The 16,367-nt window shown below is 56.8% G+C and overlaps 1 protein-coding gene and 2 long non-coding RNA genes across 4 annotated transcripts in view; 2 read left to right on the plus strand and 1 right to left on the minus strand.

Annotated features, from left to right (window-relative positions):
* Positions 1 to 15,808, minus strand: part of SLC5A9 (solute carrier family 5 member 9) — a 29,142-nt gene extending 13,334 nt beyond the window's left edge. The window contains exons 1-10 of the mRNA XM_044770743.2: positions 15,671 to 15,808; positions 10,955 to 11,161; positions 8,449 to 8,520; positions 5,322 to 5,426; positions 4,828 to 4,992; positions 3,470 to 3,575; positions 2,501 to 2,581; positions 1,961 to 2,166; positions 1,622 to 1,757; positions 1,391 to 1,498 (exon numbers count right to left, since the gene is read on the minus strand). Of these exons, the coding sequence (XP_044626678.2) occupies positions 1,391 to 1,498; positions 1,622 to 1,757; positions 1,961 to 2,166; positions 2,501 to 2,581; positions 3,470 to 3,575; positions 4,828 to 4,992; positions 5,322 to 5,426; positions 8,449 to 8,520; positions 10,955 to 11,083 (1,108 nt within the window). The 5' untranslated portion in view covers positions 11,084 to 11,161; positions 15,671 to 15,808. The remainder of the gene's footprint in view (positions 1 to 1,390; positions 1,499 to 1,621; positions 1,758 to 1,960; positions 2,167 to 2,500; positions 2,582 to 3,469; positions 3,576 to 4,827; positions 4,993 to 5,321; positions 5,427 to 8,448; positions 8,521 to 10,954; positions 11,162 to 15,670) is intronic.
* On the plus strand, positions 3,500 to 6,668 carry LOC139045314 (uncharacterized). The gene is made up of 3 exons (XR_011503404.1): positions 3,500 to 3,635; positions 4,912 to 5,014; positions 6,538 to 6,668. It is a non-coding gene; the product is annotated as an uncharacterized lncRNA (long non-coding RNA).
* LOC139045313 (uncharacterized) lies at positions 8,408 to 11,865 on the plus strand. Of its 2 annotated transcripts, none has more exons than XR_011503402.1 (3): positions 8,408 to 8,541; positions 8,844 to 8,948; positions 11,733 to 11,865. It is a non-coding gene; the product is annotated as an uncharacterized lncRNA (long non-coding RNA). The 2 variants fall into 2 exon arrangements; XR_011503403.1 differs by lacking the exon at positions 11,733 to 11,865 and adding an exon at positions 10,341 to 10,469.
* Positions 15,809 to 16,367: the final 559 nt, after the last annotated feature.

Below are 16,367 nucleotides of genomic sequence, written 5' to 3' on the forward strand. Positions count from 1 at the left end.
TCCTTCCTTTCTGGGCCTATTTTTTCCCTGTCGCAAGGGAGGGACCCCACTGATATCTGAAGTCTGTGACTCTAACCACCAAGTGTCTTGAAACAGACTGCTCCCCCTGGGGAGACGACTCCCTGCCCACCTCGGTCCTCTTTCCCGCAGATCCAAATATTCCACCCCTCCTGGATGTCTCCCTGGGAGACTCAAGGGGTTGCAAACCTGGCCAGCATCTTCCTCCGGGCTCTCTTTTTCTTCTTTCTGTTAATAATATCTTTCTAGTCTCCAACCAGACACCTCCGAGTTACCCCAGACCCCGTCCTCTGCTCCCCTCCCGCCCTCCTCCCTCCAGCAGCCCCTCTGGCTGCTCTGTTGTAGCTGGGCCTTCTGCTGTCTCCACTGTTTCTTTGATTCATTTCTTGTTCTGCTGGAGGGAGGGAATGAGTTAACCCATCCACTTCCCTCCATAGACCTCCCTTCCTCCAGATCTCCGATCTCAATGTCACCACAAACCCAAGACCTGGGAGCCCTCTTTGGATTCCTCTGTCTTTCTGGTCCCTCAGATGCAATCAGTCATCAAGTCCTGCCAAGTTGACCTCACCAATATCTTTTAAACCCTTCTGTCCCTCTCTAAAGCCACTGACCTGCTCCAAGCCATTCTCACCTCTCATGTGGACCACCACGAGCCCCTCGTTAATCATCTCCCTGCCTCCCCCGAAGCGGAACTTCCCTGCAGAGTGGTCCTGCTAAAGCACAAATCCCATTGTGCACACTGGCCTGAACCCCCTTGCCCTCAGAGTGAAGGCTATGCCCAGAACGAGGTGTGGCCACAGCCTCCTCTCCATGGAGCATGTCTTCATTCCCCTGCACATAAGCCCGCACGGGCTACTTACAGGGCAGACTTTACGCTCCCTCTCAGTGCTGGGCCTTTGCACATGCAGCCCCTCCTTCCTGGAATGACATTTCCCACGCCCTCTGCCTTTGTCTGTCTAAGATTCTCCTCGGGACTCAGCTCCATTTCCTCTCCTCTGGGAAGTGTTACCCAACATTTCACCAAAGTGGGCCAGTGGCTTCCCTAGGGCTCTCTCAGCCCCATGTGTCCCCACTCTGGTCACATTGTGTTGTGCCCTCTACCTGGGTACCCTGGAGACTACATGGAGCCCGAGAGCAGGGGCCTGCCTTTTATCCCTGCGTCTCCAAAGCCAGGGCACAGGGAAGTGCCTTGCAGATACTTGTGAAGTGTGCATGTGTGTGTGTGTATTGGGGGAGGGGATATTCGGAGGTGGATGTTTTTATTTCCTCTTCCTGCCCATGTCCATCCTTAATGCAATCCCTCCTGGGCAGTGAGGATTGGAGGAGGCTGGGAGGCAGGAATGAAGCATGGTGTGGGGGAGGTGCGACTCACCAACGGGCATGAGACCCATGACCAGCTTGGGGTAGGCGATGTTGGAACATCCCACTGGGACCCCGCAGACTCTTTGGCAGACATCAGGGTCCACACAGCCCACTTCATCTGCAGAAGAAGCGACAGCAGTTAGAGCCCACAAAGCCTAACATACTCACTATGTGTTCTTAGTACAAACAGTGTGCGACCCCACTCTAGTCCAACATCACCCGGGGGGGAGGCGAGCCTTACCTGGGTACAGGGCCCGGCTGATCATGCCAGGCATGATAATGAAGAACATGGGCAGGATCTTCAGGTAGCCCCCCAGCACGGAGCCTCCCTTGGCATGGGACAGACTCTTGGCGGAGAGAGACCTCTGCACAATGACCTGAAAAGGCAGCAGTGGAGGTGTGCCACTAGGCCAGGCCAGGCTCAGCTCAGCCACAGGTGAGCCCTGACATGGTCACTGACTGTGCCCCTATGACGGTCCCAGGACAAGTCCCAACCCTCTGTGCATCCAGATGCCCAGTTTTCTCTCACGGAGCCACCCCCGTTCACAGTGGGCTGGGCTAAGCCTGGCTGGGGCCTCACCTGGTCCGTGCACCAGCACCAGGTGGCCAGCACCGTGAGCCCAAAAATGAGGCCTGGCCAAGGGATGTCCCCGCTCACAGGGTCCCGGAGCATGTGGAAGGCATCGGGCCGGGGGAGGTGACAGGTGGTGTTGGGGACTGTGGCATTAGGGATGGCCTGCATGTACCGCTGCTCCAGGCCTGGGTACCAGCCCACCTCCTGAAAGCCTGTGGGAAGAGGCCACAGTGAGTCAAACAGCCCTGAGACCCCGCTGGGCCTGTCACATGACGCATCCCCCCTGCCCCCACTTCCTAGTCCTGTGTGGGGCCCCTCGGCTTGGAACAGGTATGGGACTTGGGAATGAGGGAGAGATGTGAGGCTCAGGCTCAAGACCCCTGATTTGGAGGAGAGAGAATCCTGCTCTTTGGGAGCCCCAACCTGGAGGGGGGACATGGCTCTGTGCTCTGGAAAGTTCTGATCAAACCATGGTGGTGACAGCCAAAGACAGATCAGCAAGGAATTTAGGGCTGAGGGTGGTGGGTATTCACGTTGCTTCCTTACCCAGAAACATGAGGACCAGGGCTCCCCCCACCATGATCACCGTCTGTAGAGCGTCTGTGTAGATCACGGCCGTGAGGCCCCCTGGGGACCCAAGGAGAGGGCTCAGTAGTCAGCACCAACAGGACCTTCCTCCTTGGGTGCCTGCCCTGTGCTGTGCCACCGGGGAGACCAGAGAAGACACAGGGCCCCCTTGGTAGGCGGACTCTGGCCCCTGCCTTTGCCCACACTGCGTGCTCCCCTCTGTTCCACCCAGCAGGGTGGATGCTGGTCACTGTCACAGGTGCTCAGGTCTAGCTCTTTCCATCCTTGACAGCCTCTGACTGTCATGCCACAGCTCTTTGCTGTCGTTCTGTAATAAATACCCCAAGTCTCTTCCTTTGCTGTGCTGTTAGCTGCAGCAGGAGTATTCCCTCTCTCCCCACCCAGCGCCCGTTGAAATCCCCCATCTTTCCAGGCCGACGTGGCCATGAGGAAGTCTGGCCTGAGCCAGTGTCCCAGGGGCCCAGGCCTGTGCGAGGAGCTCTGGAGGAGACAGGGGAAGGCGGTTTTGTGACTTTTGTCTGGAGCGGCCCACAGCGACTCTAGTCCAGGTGACAGTCCACTAATCGCCACCCTGCTCCCTGTTTCCGTTGGTCTTGGTCAGTATCTCTGAGTGTCTCTCCTTCCCTGTCTCTCTCTGGCTGGCACTTTCCTCCTGGCTCTGCCCTTTCTGCCACCTCTTTTCTCTGTTACACTGTGGCTTGCAGCATTTTCCTCTGATCCTACGTCTCTGTCTGCCTCTCTCTCCCTTCCTGTTTCTTCCTCGCTCTCTCAGGTTCCATTTCTCTCTGTCCTCTCTCTGGACATCTCTCTCCCCCAGTCCTTCCCTCTGTGTCTCTGCCAGTCAGAAGCTTCCCTCTCCACCTCTCCCTCTTTCTCAGTCTCTGTTCCAGACATCTGCGCCCTGACGTGACCTTCCCTCGGCCCTACCTGTGATGGTGTAGACGGCCGTCACCACCAGCAGGATCACCGTGGAGAGGTAAAGGTTCCAACCCAAGGCCATCTGGATGAAGATGGCTCCAGAGAAGATGTCAGTCTGCAAAGAGCCAGGACCCAGAAGTCCAGGTCACCCAAGCCCCTCCATGTGGCCACCAGGGTATGTCAGCTTCCTGCTCAGCAACACTGGGTACTGTCAGCCCTCAACACATGATGAGGATGAGCCTTAAGTGTCATGCTGAGGAGGATGGGCTCGCAGACACGGAGGAGCCATGGAGATTTTAAAGCAGATGAGGACCATATCGAACTTTGAAGCTGAGACAATGTCATCTGGTCCATTGAGAGGGTAGTCTGGGGCCGTGAGGGAGAGGTAAAGGAATGAAGGGGAAGACTGAGGAAGCGAACAGAGAGCTGGGGTCAGAGAAGAGGCCATTTGGGAGGAGAGTAGGAGCCAGAGGGCCCCTCAGTGCTCCCTGACAGAGCAGAGGGCCACTCAACGGCCAGACGGGCCCATGGCTGACCTGATGGGGCAGGAGCCCCAGCACAAAGAACCACGGGTTCTGGATACTCCACGTGTTGGGGATTATTGGAAAATTTAGGGTGCATCCTTTGCCTAAGCTGAGTTAGGCTTGTTTTCAAGCACTGGTGGAAAGAGGTTGTACAGTTTTTTCCCACCCTAGACCTGACAACTGAATGATTGAGGTCCCTTCAGAGCATGCTTGTTGATCCCATTCCACAATTGTTTTATGAACCCATTAAAGGGGCTACAATGTGGCAAAGTGGCAGGAGACCTGGACTGGGCCATTGGACACAAGCTCTAGTGCCAGTCCCAGAGCTAGCCCTCCATGTGGACGTGTGCAAATCATTTGACCTACATTTGTTTTCTGAGTTTAGGTCAGTAGAGGAAGAATAAAGACCTTTCTAACTGTAACATTCTAGGCAATTAATGCACAGTGCTGAATGAAGAATCAATAAATAGAAAGATAAATGAATGAATGCACTCTAGATTATGAGTTCTTGGAATGGAGGGACCGTGACTTACTCAGCAAACATTTATTATTCATCTCTGATTACCCGAATGCTGAGGGGGAGCAGGTGATGAAGTTTGTGGATTCATCCTTCCTTTCTCCTATCCTTCCTTCTTTCTGTCTATCCATCCATCTATCCATGTATCCATCTGTCCATCCATCCATCTGTCCATCCATCCATCTCTCCATCCATCCATCCATCTATCCATCCATCTATCCATCTATCTATCCATCTATCCATCCATCTCTGATCCAGCAAAAAGCCATGCCCTATACTCAGCATTTTCTGAGAGACAGGATGGCCACACTAAAGTGGGTACTCACTGAAATCTTAGTGAAGATGTAGAGGATGAGAGACAAGACAGACATGTACACCTGGATCCTCTGGCCCCCAAATCGCTTCTTCAGGTACTGCGGCATTGTGACCACACCGGCTGCGATGTACACAGGGACGAAGATCCAGCCGAGGGCCAGAAGCAGCCAGGTTGCCTGGGAGAGTGGGGAAAAGAAGGTATCCCTGTCCTAGATGCAACGGGGGTGTGGTCCCCTACCCAGGGGTGGCACTGTGCAGAGGAGAGCCCTGAACGGGGAGATAAGGGATGAGGGAATCTGATCTCGGTCCTACACGACCTCTGATGAGTCCCTCTGCCTCCTCCAGGCCTTGGTTTCCTCATCTGTCAAATGGTTTCTCAATTCACCATGCAGCCTCCCCAAAGCACCTCTGAGGTTCCTTTTAGCACTAAAGCCAGGAATGGGGTGGGGTGGGGTGGATTGAGACCCCCGTTATCCCTGAGAAGCCTCCAGGCCAGCTTCCTTACGTTCCACTCGAAGCCACCCACAGCAAGGCCTCCGGCAGCCCCTGTCCCAGCCAGGCCGATGAACAAGCCGCTGCCCACATTGCTGGACATCAGAGAGGCTCCGATCTGCAAAGCACAAGTGGGGTCAAGTGTCAGGGGTCAGTTTTCATCTGAATCAGTCTGGAGGCAGGACCATGAGCTTCAGGAGCCTGGAAGGAGGCAGACAGAACAGGACCAACTCAGGGAATTTGAGATCAGAGGGAGGAGAGGAAGTGGGGGGAGCAAAGGGGAGAAGGGGCAGAACTGACACTTATTGGGTACCTACTGTACGCCAGGTACTTGCTAGGCATTTTATATGCACCAATACACTGAATCTCCACAAATATTTGGAGGGAGGGTATTAATCTTTCCAGTTTACAGAGGAAGGAATTAATGTTAGAAGACATGAAGTCGCTGGCTCAGGGCCACCCAGTGAGTGAGTGGCAAAGTGGGAAAGAAGGGAAGCCGCGGGAAGTAAGGCTCATGTAGGGAGGAGAAAGTTCCGCACTGGGCCGTCGATATACAGGCCTCTGGAGAGAAGGAAGCTGAAGGGGAGGTGGGGAGGTCCGCACAAGAGGGACTGGGGGAGGCCCTCTGCCACCCCGGTTCCTGCAGGCTCCCTGGCAGGCCAGGCAGAGGGGGGAGCCCGGGGCGGAGCACAGGCTGGGCAGCCTCCATCTGAGTTGAGTTAATTTTTTTCCAGGAGGCCAGCCAACTACTCCAAGGCAATAGGAGCAATAGTAGCTACAAGGACGACAATCATGGCCGTTAATACTTACCCAGCATTGCCAGAGCCCAGGGACTGTCCCAAATATACTAACTCACTTAGTCCTCACCACAACCCTGGGAGCTGGGTCCTAGTACCATGCCTGTTTTACTGAGGAGGGAACTGAAGCACAGATGAATGACTTGCCTAAATTCCAGAGCTAATGATGACAGAACGGGGATTTGCAGCCTGGCTGGCTGGCTCCAGGAGACACTCCATGATTGCTGCCGTGCACCTAATAAGCACTCGCTAGTGTTATCCTTTACAATTAGATGGGATCCTTAATTGGGAGGGGAGGGGAGGCCAAGAGAGGGGCTCTGGAGCCTGGGGGGAGGCAAGACCTTGGGGAAAGGGCTGGGGGTCGGAGGTGAAGAGCTATGCTCCAGTCTTTCTCCCTGTGTCACCCTCATAAAATCACTTCCTCTCTCAAAGCCTCAGATTCTCCGCCTAGAATATGTGAGGCTCACTTGCTCCCACTTCCTGTTCTGGAGGAGCCGGGCAACGGAAAGAAAGGAGAAACAAAGTACTGAGACGGTCAGAGAAGAGGCGGCCACACATCCTGAAGGCACAGAGATGACGCCAGCCTGACATGCTCGTCACTGAGGCCTTTGGCCCCCGCCATCGCCTAACCCCACTTATGCCTGCACACACATACTCCCTCAGGTGGTCTTGGGGATGCTGCTGGGCTGGACTGGACCACCTAGCCAGAGCAGAGATGAAGCAGAGGAAGGAGAAGTCTCCCCTAGGCTCCCCGGAGCGTAGAGTGCCTCAGCCGCACCAGCCCAGGCTCCCAGCTCATCACAGGGTCATGCAGGCTTCTCTGGACCTGGAACACTGCCGTTCCTTCTGCTCTGCCTTCCCAGCCACACACTCTCCTTGGGCAGGGCCCAGGGAGGGGAAGGAGGCACGTCTCAGGACTGGCCGAGTAGGGAAGGGCACAAAGCTATTGGACTTCGTCGCAGACACCCAGACACACCAGCTCCAGCATGGCAGATGCGACGGAGCTCCCCTACCCAGAGCTGGGTCTGCTCCTGGCCTCCGGGGATGCCTGCTCTCAGGGAAGAGCTCAGCTCACAGCCCTGTCCACCTCGGGAGAGACACCAAACCCTCCTTCCCACGGGATGCACGGCTCCACACCGCCCATCTTTGGGGCACCCTCCTCCCGAAATGAGGCCTCGGCTTTTCCTCACACCTGCAGAGACAGACCACTGCTCTCCACCGGACTGAACGAGCAGCCAGGCCTGCCCTAGTCACTCTCCTGAATGGACCCGAGGAGATGTGCTCTGTCCTGCCTCTTGCCCCTCCTGCTGACTCGTCTCCAGGGCTGTGATTTAGGGAGGGGGGCACCAGCTCAGCAGAACAGCTTCCAGGGGGCTTGCTGTCTTTGTTGAGAGGGTGGCTGGCAGTACCAGTGACCCTGTCACTGTCCCTGTGAGCTGCCAGGCCCTCAGCCCCCCACATCCCTGAGGAATCTATCATGCTGAGGGCACAAGAGCTCCTTGTCCCCATCTCGTCCTGTCCCAGAAACCCAAGCCTTCCAGGGTGCTCTGGGGGCCCCTGGGTTTCCTCCACTAGTGAGTCTGTCACCAGGGCCAGGCAGGGAAGCAGTGAGAAGTAAGATGGCGTGTGAAGGTTGGTGGTGTGTGTGCAAGTGTGTGAGTGCATGCATGCACGGGCCATGTGTGTGAGTTGTGCCTGCCCAGGCGTGTGTACAGCGGCAGCTACCACAGGAGCTGACAACTCCACTGTTAGTTTTCGAGGCAGGGCTTACGTCCCTCCATCCTGTTTCAGGAAGGGGAAGTTGGTTTTGAGGACCAGGAGGAATGTGTCGGGTGGTGCGATGGCCACCAAGGCCTCAGGATCGGGGCTGAGGTTGTTGGGGACTTCACGTCTGTGATCGCCCACATGTGACTGCTCTTCAGGACTAAGCTGATGCGTCACTTTCCAAGGAAAATCTTTGCTGATCCCACTTCCACCATCTGGATCTCAGGGGCTTCCCACAAGTGCCCACAAGCCCCCGTGCTGCCCTCCAGCTCAGCAGGGATCATGTTGTTTATGAGTCCGTCTGCCCAGCTCAACTCTGATCTTCTCCAGGACAGGAACATTCTAAATTTTCTCGGTAGGTCCAGTGTCCACCCTGGTGCCCACACTTAGGAGGTGCCCAGTGGATGCTTGCCCAAGGCATGTGTGTGTTCACAAGATCTCTCAGGTCATGGGTGCATTTGGACTGGAGAGAAGGGGCCCAGAGCCAGGAAACCTCCCGGGGGCTATTGCCTTGGTCCACGCAGGAGATGAGACGGGACTTGGATGCTGAGAGGCGGGGAAGGAGGACGGTCAACTCACTGGCCACCAGCTCATGGATCTCCCTGCCAGGAAATAGCCGCCAATGGTCCCTCGGCTCGCACGGTAGGACGACTGGAAAAGAAGTGACCAGAGGTGAGGATTTCCTGAGCATCCCCTAACCTCTGCCCTCCACCCCAGGTTCCCTGCCCCTTGGCACAGGCACTGCGGGATGCAGAGGGCGGGAACTGAGGCAGATGGTTTCACCGTCTTTAAGCTATGTGTCTCTGGGGGGGTCAGCTCCTCTCTGCACTTCCCTGCTCGTCTCCCAGGGCTGGTGTTCAGAGGAAAGGAGCTCACAATGGTGAGAAGCCACTGTGCGTGGCCCAGTGCTGTGCAAGCATATGAGATGATTGTCGTTTGTCCCCTCATCCCTCCCTCCATCCACACTGTTTCAGGAAATGAATTGGTACCTCAGGCTCAGGTGACAGCAGCCAGTCCCCTCTGCCCAGTGGGACTCCCACCCTGGAGGCTGGAGGATAGAAAGTGCGGCAGCTCTGAGGGTGGGACTTGGGGCCCCGGGCAGAGGTTTTGGGGTTTCTCCTGCCCTGGGCCTGACACCACTTGGGCCATCCAGGAGCCCGGAACAAGCCCCCATCCCGCACCAATAGTGGTCAGCAGCCTGTGTGGGGACTTGCTCTGAGGGCAAAAGGAGAGTGGAGAGTGAGAGCACTTTCTCTGGGGACTCAGGGTGAGGGCAGGGCCTGGGCAGGGAGCAGAAACTTGAAGCAACAGGTCTCTGGCTGGGTCTGGAGACAGGAGAAATGCCTGAAGGAGAGAAGGAGAAGAGAGATTTAAAGATGCTTCTCTTCCCCAAGAGAAAGTAGTTAATTAGTCACGGGGAGAGATCAGTGTGTGTGGGGATCAGCGTGTGAAGGGATCAGAGTGTGCGTGGATCAGGGTATGTAGGAATCAGTGTGTGTGTGGATCAGCATGCATGGGGATCAGTGTGTGGGGATCAGTGTGTGTGGGGATCAGTGTAGGGGGATCAGTGTGCATGGGGATCAGTGTGCGTGGATCATGGTGTGTGGGGATCAGTGTGTGGGGATCAGTGTGTGTGGGGATCAGTGTAGGGGGATCAGTGTGCATGGGGATCAGTGTGCGTGGATCATGGTGTGTGGGGATCAGTGTGGGGGGATCAGTGTGGAGGGATCAGTGTAAGGGGATCAGTGTGTGCAAAGATCAGCGTTGGGGGATCAGTGTGTGCATGGATCACTGTGGGGGGATCAGAGTAGGGGGATCAGTGTGTGCAGAGATCAGCGCTGGGGGATCAGTGTGTGCGTGGATCACTGTAGGGGGATAAGTGTGTGCAGGGATAAGCATTGGGGGTCAGTGTGTGCATGGATCAGTGTGCAGGGGTCATTGTGTGGAGATCAGTGTGCGTGGGGATCAGTGTGTGCGGGGATCAGCATGCGTGGGGCCAGGTGCTTGTTAAGCCTTTGTTTTGACTCTCTGGTGTTGCCTCTGGTCCTCGGGGACACCAGATGAGCAGAAAGAATTCGTGTTACAGATGAGGAAACTGAGGCCCAGAGATGGGGAGCAAGTTGTCCAAGTCGCAGGAGGAGTTGGGCTCTTCATGGCCCCCGCCTCCAGGAGCCAGAGATCATCTGCCAGTTTCTTGCTCACACCAGCCCTGGGAGGCAGGGACTGTTCACTCCACTTTACAGATGAGGAAACTGAGGCCCAGAGAGGGTTCCCGACTAGCTGGGCTCACATCACCGCTTGCTTCACAGTGGAGTCTAGAGGCACTGGCGTTCCTCAAGTGCCGCGGTGACAATAGCGGCCGTTTATTGCTGCTGGCTGTGTGCCAGGCACTAAGCCAGATGCAAAGTGCATCCTGTCGCCAAATGTCATGACCACTCTACAGCGTAGTCCTTCCTGTTCTCATTGTCCAGGTGAGAAAACTGAGGCTCGAGAGGCTTCGTATGTTCCTGGGGCCATGCGGACCTCACTGCTGGAGTCGAGATCTGAACTCAGGGCTCCCTGACCTCAAAGCCCCGCTCCTTCCACAGTGCCAAGGCCCGGGGAATGACAGAGAATGAAGGATCCACCTGGCTCCCTCCCTGGGAGCACACGAGCCCAGATCCTTCAGAAAGCACAGCGCCTTGCCCAGACACTCCCTGGTGGAGGGTGGGGTAGCCAGGAGTCAAGCTTCTGCAGAGCTGGGATTTTGGCATGGGGAAGAGGGCAGCCAGCGCTGGGTGGGGCTGAAGGCAGCTGATGCTTGGAGACAGGGAGTCAGGAGATGAGAAAGGAGCTCAGGCCTGGCCTCCCTCTAGCTCACTGTGTGATAGCAGGCAAGATGCATCCCTCTCTGGGCCTCGGTCTGCCCAGCTATGAGAGGAGGGGTTGCAGAGGAAAATTCCCTTCCACCTCAGCCCCTGTGCTTCCCTGATGCACCTTCCTCCTGCCCATCCCTCCTCCAGCTCCCGGACCAGACCAGTGACCCCCAGAGGTGAAAGCCTGCCTCTGCCGCCCCTGCCAGGCCCTCACCTCTGAGCATACTCACCCAGAGCCCCACAGCGATGACAAAGACAAAGTAGACGACCAGGACCCCGATGTCGTAGGCGTGAAGGCTGACTCCAGAACCCAGCGCTGTCTCCGTCCTGACCCCATTTCCCGAAGCTCCCGGCCCCATTGCTGCTGGCTCTGTGCTCGTCTGTTAGTCAGTCGCCACCAGGCTGGACTTTGAGGTGCTCCTGGCTCCGTTCCCTTCCTTTAATGATTAAACAGCCCGAGTGCCATTAGCTGCTGAGAAAGCTCGAGCCCCACAGGCACGGAAAGTCCCGGTCCCCCTATCCCCCCAACTTCCACCCCCATCCTCTGCAGGACTCACTCCCTTCGCCTGGTCCACTACACACACACACACGCACACTCACACACACGCAAACACATACACGCATGCACACACATATACACATGCACACAAATGCAAAGGCACACACAGCCTCATCTGGAGAGGAGCAAGAAGAGGAGGAGGAGGAGGAGCAGCATCTTAGAGTCCTGGAGCTGGGAGGGGCTTCAGAAGTCAAAGTGTTCAAGCTCTTGCTTGTGCAGAGGGGAAACTGAGGCCAGGAAGGTACGGGCAACACAGGAAGTAAAGGTGGAGCTGGGCCTGGAGTCCAGGTCCCTTAGAGTCAGGTCCCTGCGATTTCCTTACTCCTAGTGGGAGGGAGACTGGGGGGTGGGGCAGCGTGGGGAGAGTCTCCCACTCCCCTTGCAAAGCATCCGGCACGTCACATGCTCCTACCTCCAGTTCACCCAGGGCTCATTCCCCTTTTTTACAGCATAGGAAACCGAGACCTGGGAGGAGGCATGGTTTTCTCCAAGCCACAGAGCACGGCCAGAATTCACATCCTCTGAGTCCACGCTCCTGCTCTGTGCTGTGACAAATGGACGCTCCTGTAAAGGATGCAGAGTGCCCTGGGTCCAGGCAAGAGCATCTGCCCCAGGACCAGGCAGCCTGCTTTCTAGTCCCAGCTGCTCGTCTCACTGAACTGCAGAGTGACCGCGGGCGGGATGCTAAGTAACTCTGAGCCTGGGTGTCTGGCCCCCACACCGTGTCACTGAGGTTGGGATGAGTCGGGATGTGCTCCTGGGACCCTCTGCAAACTATGAGTGACTGTATGCTCTTGGGGTCAACACAGAGAAACAGACACTGACCACCATCCGGCCAAGGGGCCCAAACGCCAGGCCTACAGACGCGTCCACTCTCACCGTCCTTCTGAAGTGGCTGAAGCTGGGACATTTCAGTCTTGCGAGTATCTGCTCTCCATCCCACTGCACTCACAGGCCGGGGCCCAGGCTGGAGCAGCAGGCAAGCGGGCCCTGCTCACTGCCCTGTCCCCAGCATCCTATGAGGATCCCAGGCCTGGGTGTGGGAGCCAGGCCCTCTTCCCTCCCCTTTTGGGGAAAGGGAAGTGAAATTTGGCCCTGGGCCTCCTCTCCTCTGGCCCCCTGGTGCCCTGGCCCAGAACATCAGGCACAGGCTGTGCTGAGCCTGAGGAGGGGGCATGGTGCTGGGAGGAAGGCCAGGGTAGCCCCCAGCTGGGTCAGTGCCCATTAGTGTTAGAGGCTGGAAGGGCAGAGATGTAGCCCACTGTCCTCACAGAGGAAGGGCCCTTCCCACTCATATTTAAAGGTGAGTGAGAGCTTCTCAGGTCACCAAGAGGGGCAAGGGAAGTGAGACGGGCATCGGCAACATCAGGAAAATGGGAAGGACCAGGCGCCTGAGATGACAGGCCCCTCATTCTCCTGGGGGAGCTGCGTGGAGGTGCGGCAGTGAGGCTAGGAGAGAGGGAAAGGTCTGAGCTCAGGCCGCAGTGGGTACCACGGCAAGGGCCCTGGCCCAACCACTCTTCCAGAGAAGGGAGGCTGAGTGTAGTGGGAGACAACCTGGTCTTGCACTTCCTCCTGCCCCCACCTGCAGAGCCCACAGGCCCTGACCCACCCCATCCTCACAACTGCCCAGGCTGAGCCAACCCCTGCAGCTTGCCTAACCCTAAGCCAGCAGGTTTGGGCTCACCTCAGCCACTCCTCCCTGCATCTGATACCCATCTGTTAGCCAACTAGGCAAGTTAGCAATCCAGAGCACAGAGAGGGCCAGGAAGGGAGCAAAAGAGGCTTTGAAACAGCCAGAACAGATATGGTAAAGCCTGTGCCCACTGACGTCTCAGGGAGCCCTGAGCCCCCTACTCAGATCCTGTCTATTTCTGCTTTAGTATTTGTGCTCCAGCTCCCAACAAATTAGAGACAACAACTGAGCAGTGGGAGCGAGGCTGCCGGAGGCGGGCAGGGCTGTGCAGGGCACGGGGAGGCATGGCTGCTGATGCCAGTGGCACGCGAGACGTCGTTAAATCCAGAAAAGCAGAAAGGACGACACAAAGGACAGCCCAAATTGGGGTGAACAGACCTATAAAACAGGGTTCATCCACTCCCTCCAAGCTCATCCTTGGACAGCAGCTGAGGATTCAAATGCGTTTTGATGATGGAGTCACTGAGGGAAGATTGCAGTGTGACCATGGCAGATTTTCTCTGGAGAAGGCATGGATTACAAAGTCCTGGCAGGAAGAGTGTCATTCAAAATGGTGGCACGTTTTGGGCAGGTGTTTGGCATTCAAGGATGAGGCCTCATTTATCCAGGAAATCTTCTCAGAGATCCCCCGAGACTGAGGCTGTAGCCGTGTTTTCACTCTCTCAGGAGGCGATCACCGCTGGTGCCCCTGGCTCTGCGAGGCCCTGAGACACCAGCATGTGGACAATGGCTCCCAGCCCAGCGGGAGGACACATGGCCACCCAGCACGGGCACCTCCTGCACAAAGCAGGTCAGCATCCATCCACCCCTCTCCTTCAGCGAGGAGTTCAGTGGAAGGAGCAACAAAGTCCAGCTGGGGAGCTTGGGCAGGGTTTCTGAGGAAGGGAGGTGGTTCGAGTCAGTCTTAAAAAAATACAGAAGTGTAATAGGCCAATAAAATGGAAGTTTCTATTGAGGTATCAAGATACCATATGCATAAAAATTGGAAAATGAGGGGCAGATCTGCAAAGGAAATACTAAGAGCTGGATTGCTGATTCTAAGGGCTCTAGGAGGTGGATATAAAAGGATTTTGTGAGTGTTTCTTTGGACAAATCCCTGTTGTGTTTTCCCAGCAGGAAGGGGAGAGGGCGTGGAGCTTCCTGCCCCCTCCCCCAGGTAGTTTTGGGTAGAGGGGCTTTGACAGGGGAACCTGGAAGGCTTGGTAAGAGTCCCCCTCAGTTGGGGTCATGGGGAGGGGTCTGCCTCGGCCTGAAGTGTGTAGACGGTGGGAGCCCGTGGCTGACTCTGCTCAGCTGTGGGAGTGGATGGGAGTTGCTGGCTTGGGGCTGGCCTGCACCCTGGGGTTGGGCAAAGAATGTATGGATGTTTTGTGTGTGTGTGGACTAGACGTGAGAACGTTTTTAATAGACTGCGTTGGAGTGAGGGGGTGGGCAGGGCCAGAGGCAGACAGGTACTCCAGGCAGAGGGAACAGGAGGAACAGAGAGGCGTGTAAGCAGGTGGAATGCATTCAGGGAATGGCTTGTGGGGGCAGAGGGCAGGGTGGGGGCCAGCTGGAGCCTAGAGTCTGGAGGGAGCATGGGGGAGGAGCGTGAGAAGTGGGCGGAGAAACTGGCATTTTAGAAAACCCCTCTTGGGACCAGCCTGGGACTGGGTGAGACTGAGGAAGCCAGCACAGCAGTTCAGGCTGAGACAGGCACCTAGCTGGAAGGATGGGGAGGAGAGGGTCCTGCAGACCTTTGCGGCTTCCTCCCCACTGGGGTCCCTGCCCGGAACATGGTGCCAGGGTCCAGACCCTCAATGTCAAGTGCCCCGACCCCTTGGTGGTCCTTCCCCTCAGCTCCCAGTACCTGCAAGCGCTCATCCCGTTGCAGAGCCAGAGTGAGAAGTAGCCTCAGGTTTGTTCCGGTCCCAAAGGGACTGACATTGTAACCAGGGTAGGGAGGGAGGGAAGCCTTCAGCCAGGGAGGGAAACACTAACGGTGACATCTTGAGCCTGGGACATGGAGCGCTGAGGACACAGAACAGCCCTTGGGCCCTGGAGTCTAGGAGTCCACGCTGTGGAGTTGGAATTGTCCCCGTGGAAGGAAATCCCGTCTCACGCTGCCCGCAGCCTGTGTGTTCCTCTGTCTCCTTCTCGCCCTCCCAGCCCCAGGGAGAAACCAGGCAGGTTCCTTGCTCCTCTGCTCAGCTCACCCTGGCTGCTCACAAGTCCTTCCTGAGAAACCACTCGTGGCCAGCCTTTCTGCTGGGAGCTCCTCTTCCAGGGCACGATGGGTCAGGGCTGTCCCATTGTGCAACTCCAGGGGGGGCACCATTCCCCAAGAATACAACGTAGTGGTGCCGTGTTCTCTGCACAGGGGAGAGAGGTAACAGGGCCTGGTCCTGCAGGAGGAGCTCTCCTGGAGGAGAAAACCACATTGTCTGGGCAGGTGGGGGAGGCACTCTCTTCTTCACAGGCCCTCCCTACCCGGCCACCAAAAGGCCAAGGCATCTGGAGTGCTCCCAGATCCAGACCACACAGTGGGTAGGACGGAGGCCCCATGGGGACAGGCTGGATGCTTAATTCCAAGAGGAAAGGATACCTATATAGGCGGGTAAGACTGAGAGAGATGGTAACAGAGACCCAGGAGTGGAGAAAGAGAGCAAAGAAGAAGAAAAGAGTCACACACTCCAGTCACTGAACACTCACCCCTGCCAGAGCCGGCTGACCCCTCCCTGCACAACCCAGACAAAACCTCCTGGGCCCAGGGTCTCAGCCTCAGGCTTCGGGCAGCAGCTCGCCGTCTGTGTGGCGCAGGCCGGGCCTCTGACAGCTCAGCTCAGGGCTGTGCCTGAGACCTGGCTCCTCCCCAGGGTGGAGGCAGGTGGGAGGCTCTGAAACCCCACTTCTGAGGGACAGCGCCTGCCGGTGCTGCCAGATGTTGTCCGGGGCATAGAGCTGTCATTCTGGCTCAGGGTTCTCCAGGCCCCCAGGGTCAGATGGGAAGACCCCAGCGCGGAGTTCGCTGCTGTGGCAGCCCTTGTGCCCACGCGCCTGGGAAAACAGGTTTCTCAGGACGGGAGGAAGGGCTGGGCTGACACTTGAAACTTCGTCGTTGTTTGGAGCCTAGAAGAAGGTCTTGGCATCAGGCCACAGCTCATGCATAAGTGTGACTGGCACATGCGCACACCCACACACGTGTGCACACACATGACCAGCAGCTTGTCTAGGAAAGACTGTGGAGCAGAGATGAATATACAGGATTTGGAGGCCAATAAGCCCAGGCTCACTGAGGCTGCTCTTCCCGGGAGCAGGTGGACGGGGCGAGCATGTTACATTCTCAGTCCCCTTTTTCTCTTCTACAAAATGGAGACGGTAACTATCTCACAGGTGGTTGGGGGGGGGG

The sequence above is a fragment of the Equus asinus genome, chromosome 5 (assembly GCF_041296235.1).
Source record: "Equus asinus isolate D_3611 breed Donkey chromosome 5, EquAss-T2T_v2, whole genome shotgun sequence".
NCBI lineage: Eukaryota > Metazoa > Chordata > Mammalia > Perissodactyla > Equidae > Equus > Equus asinus.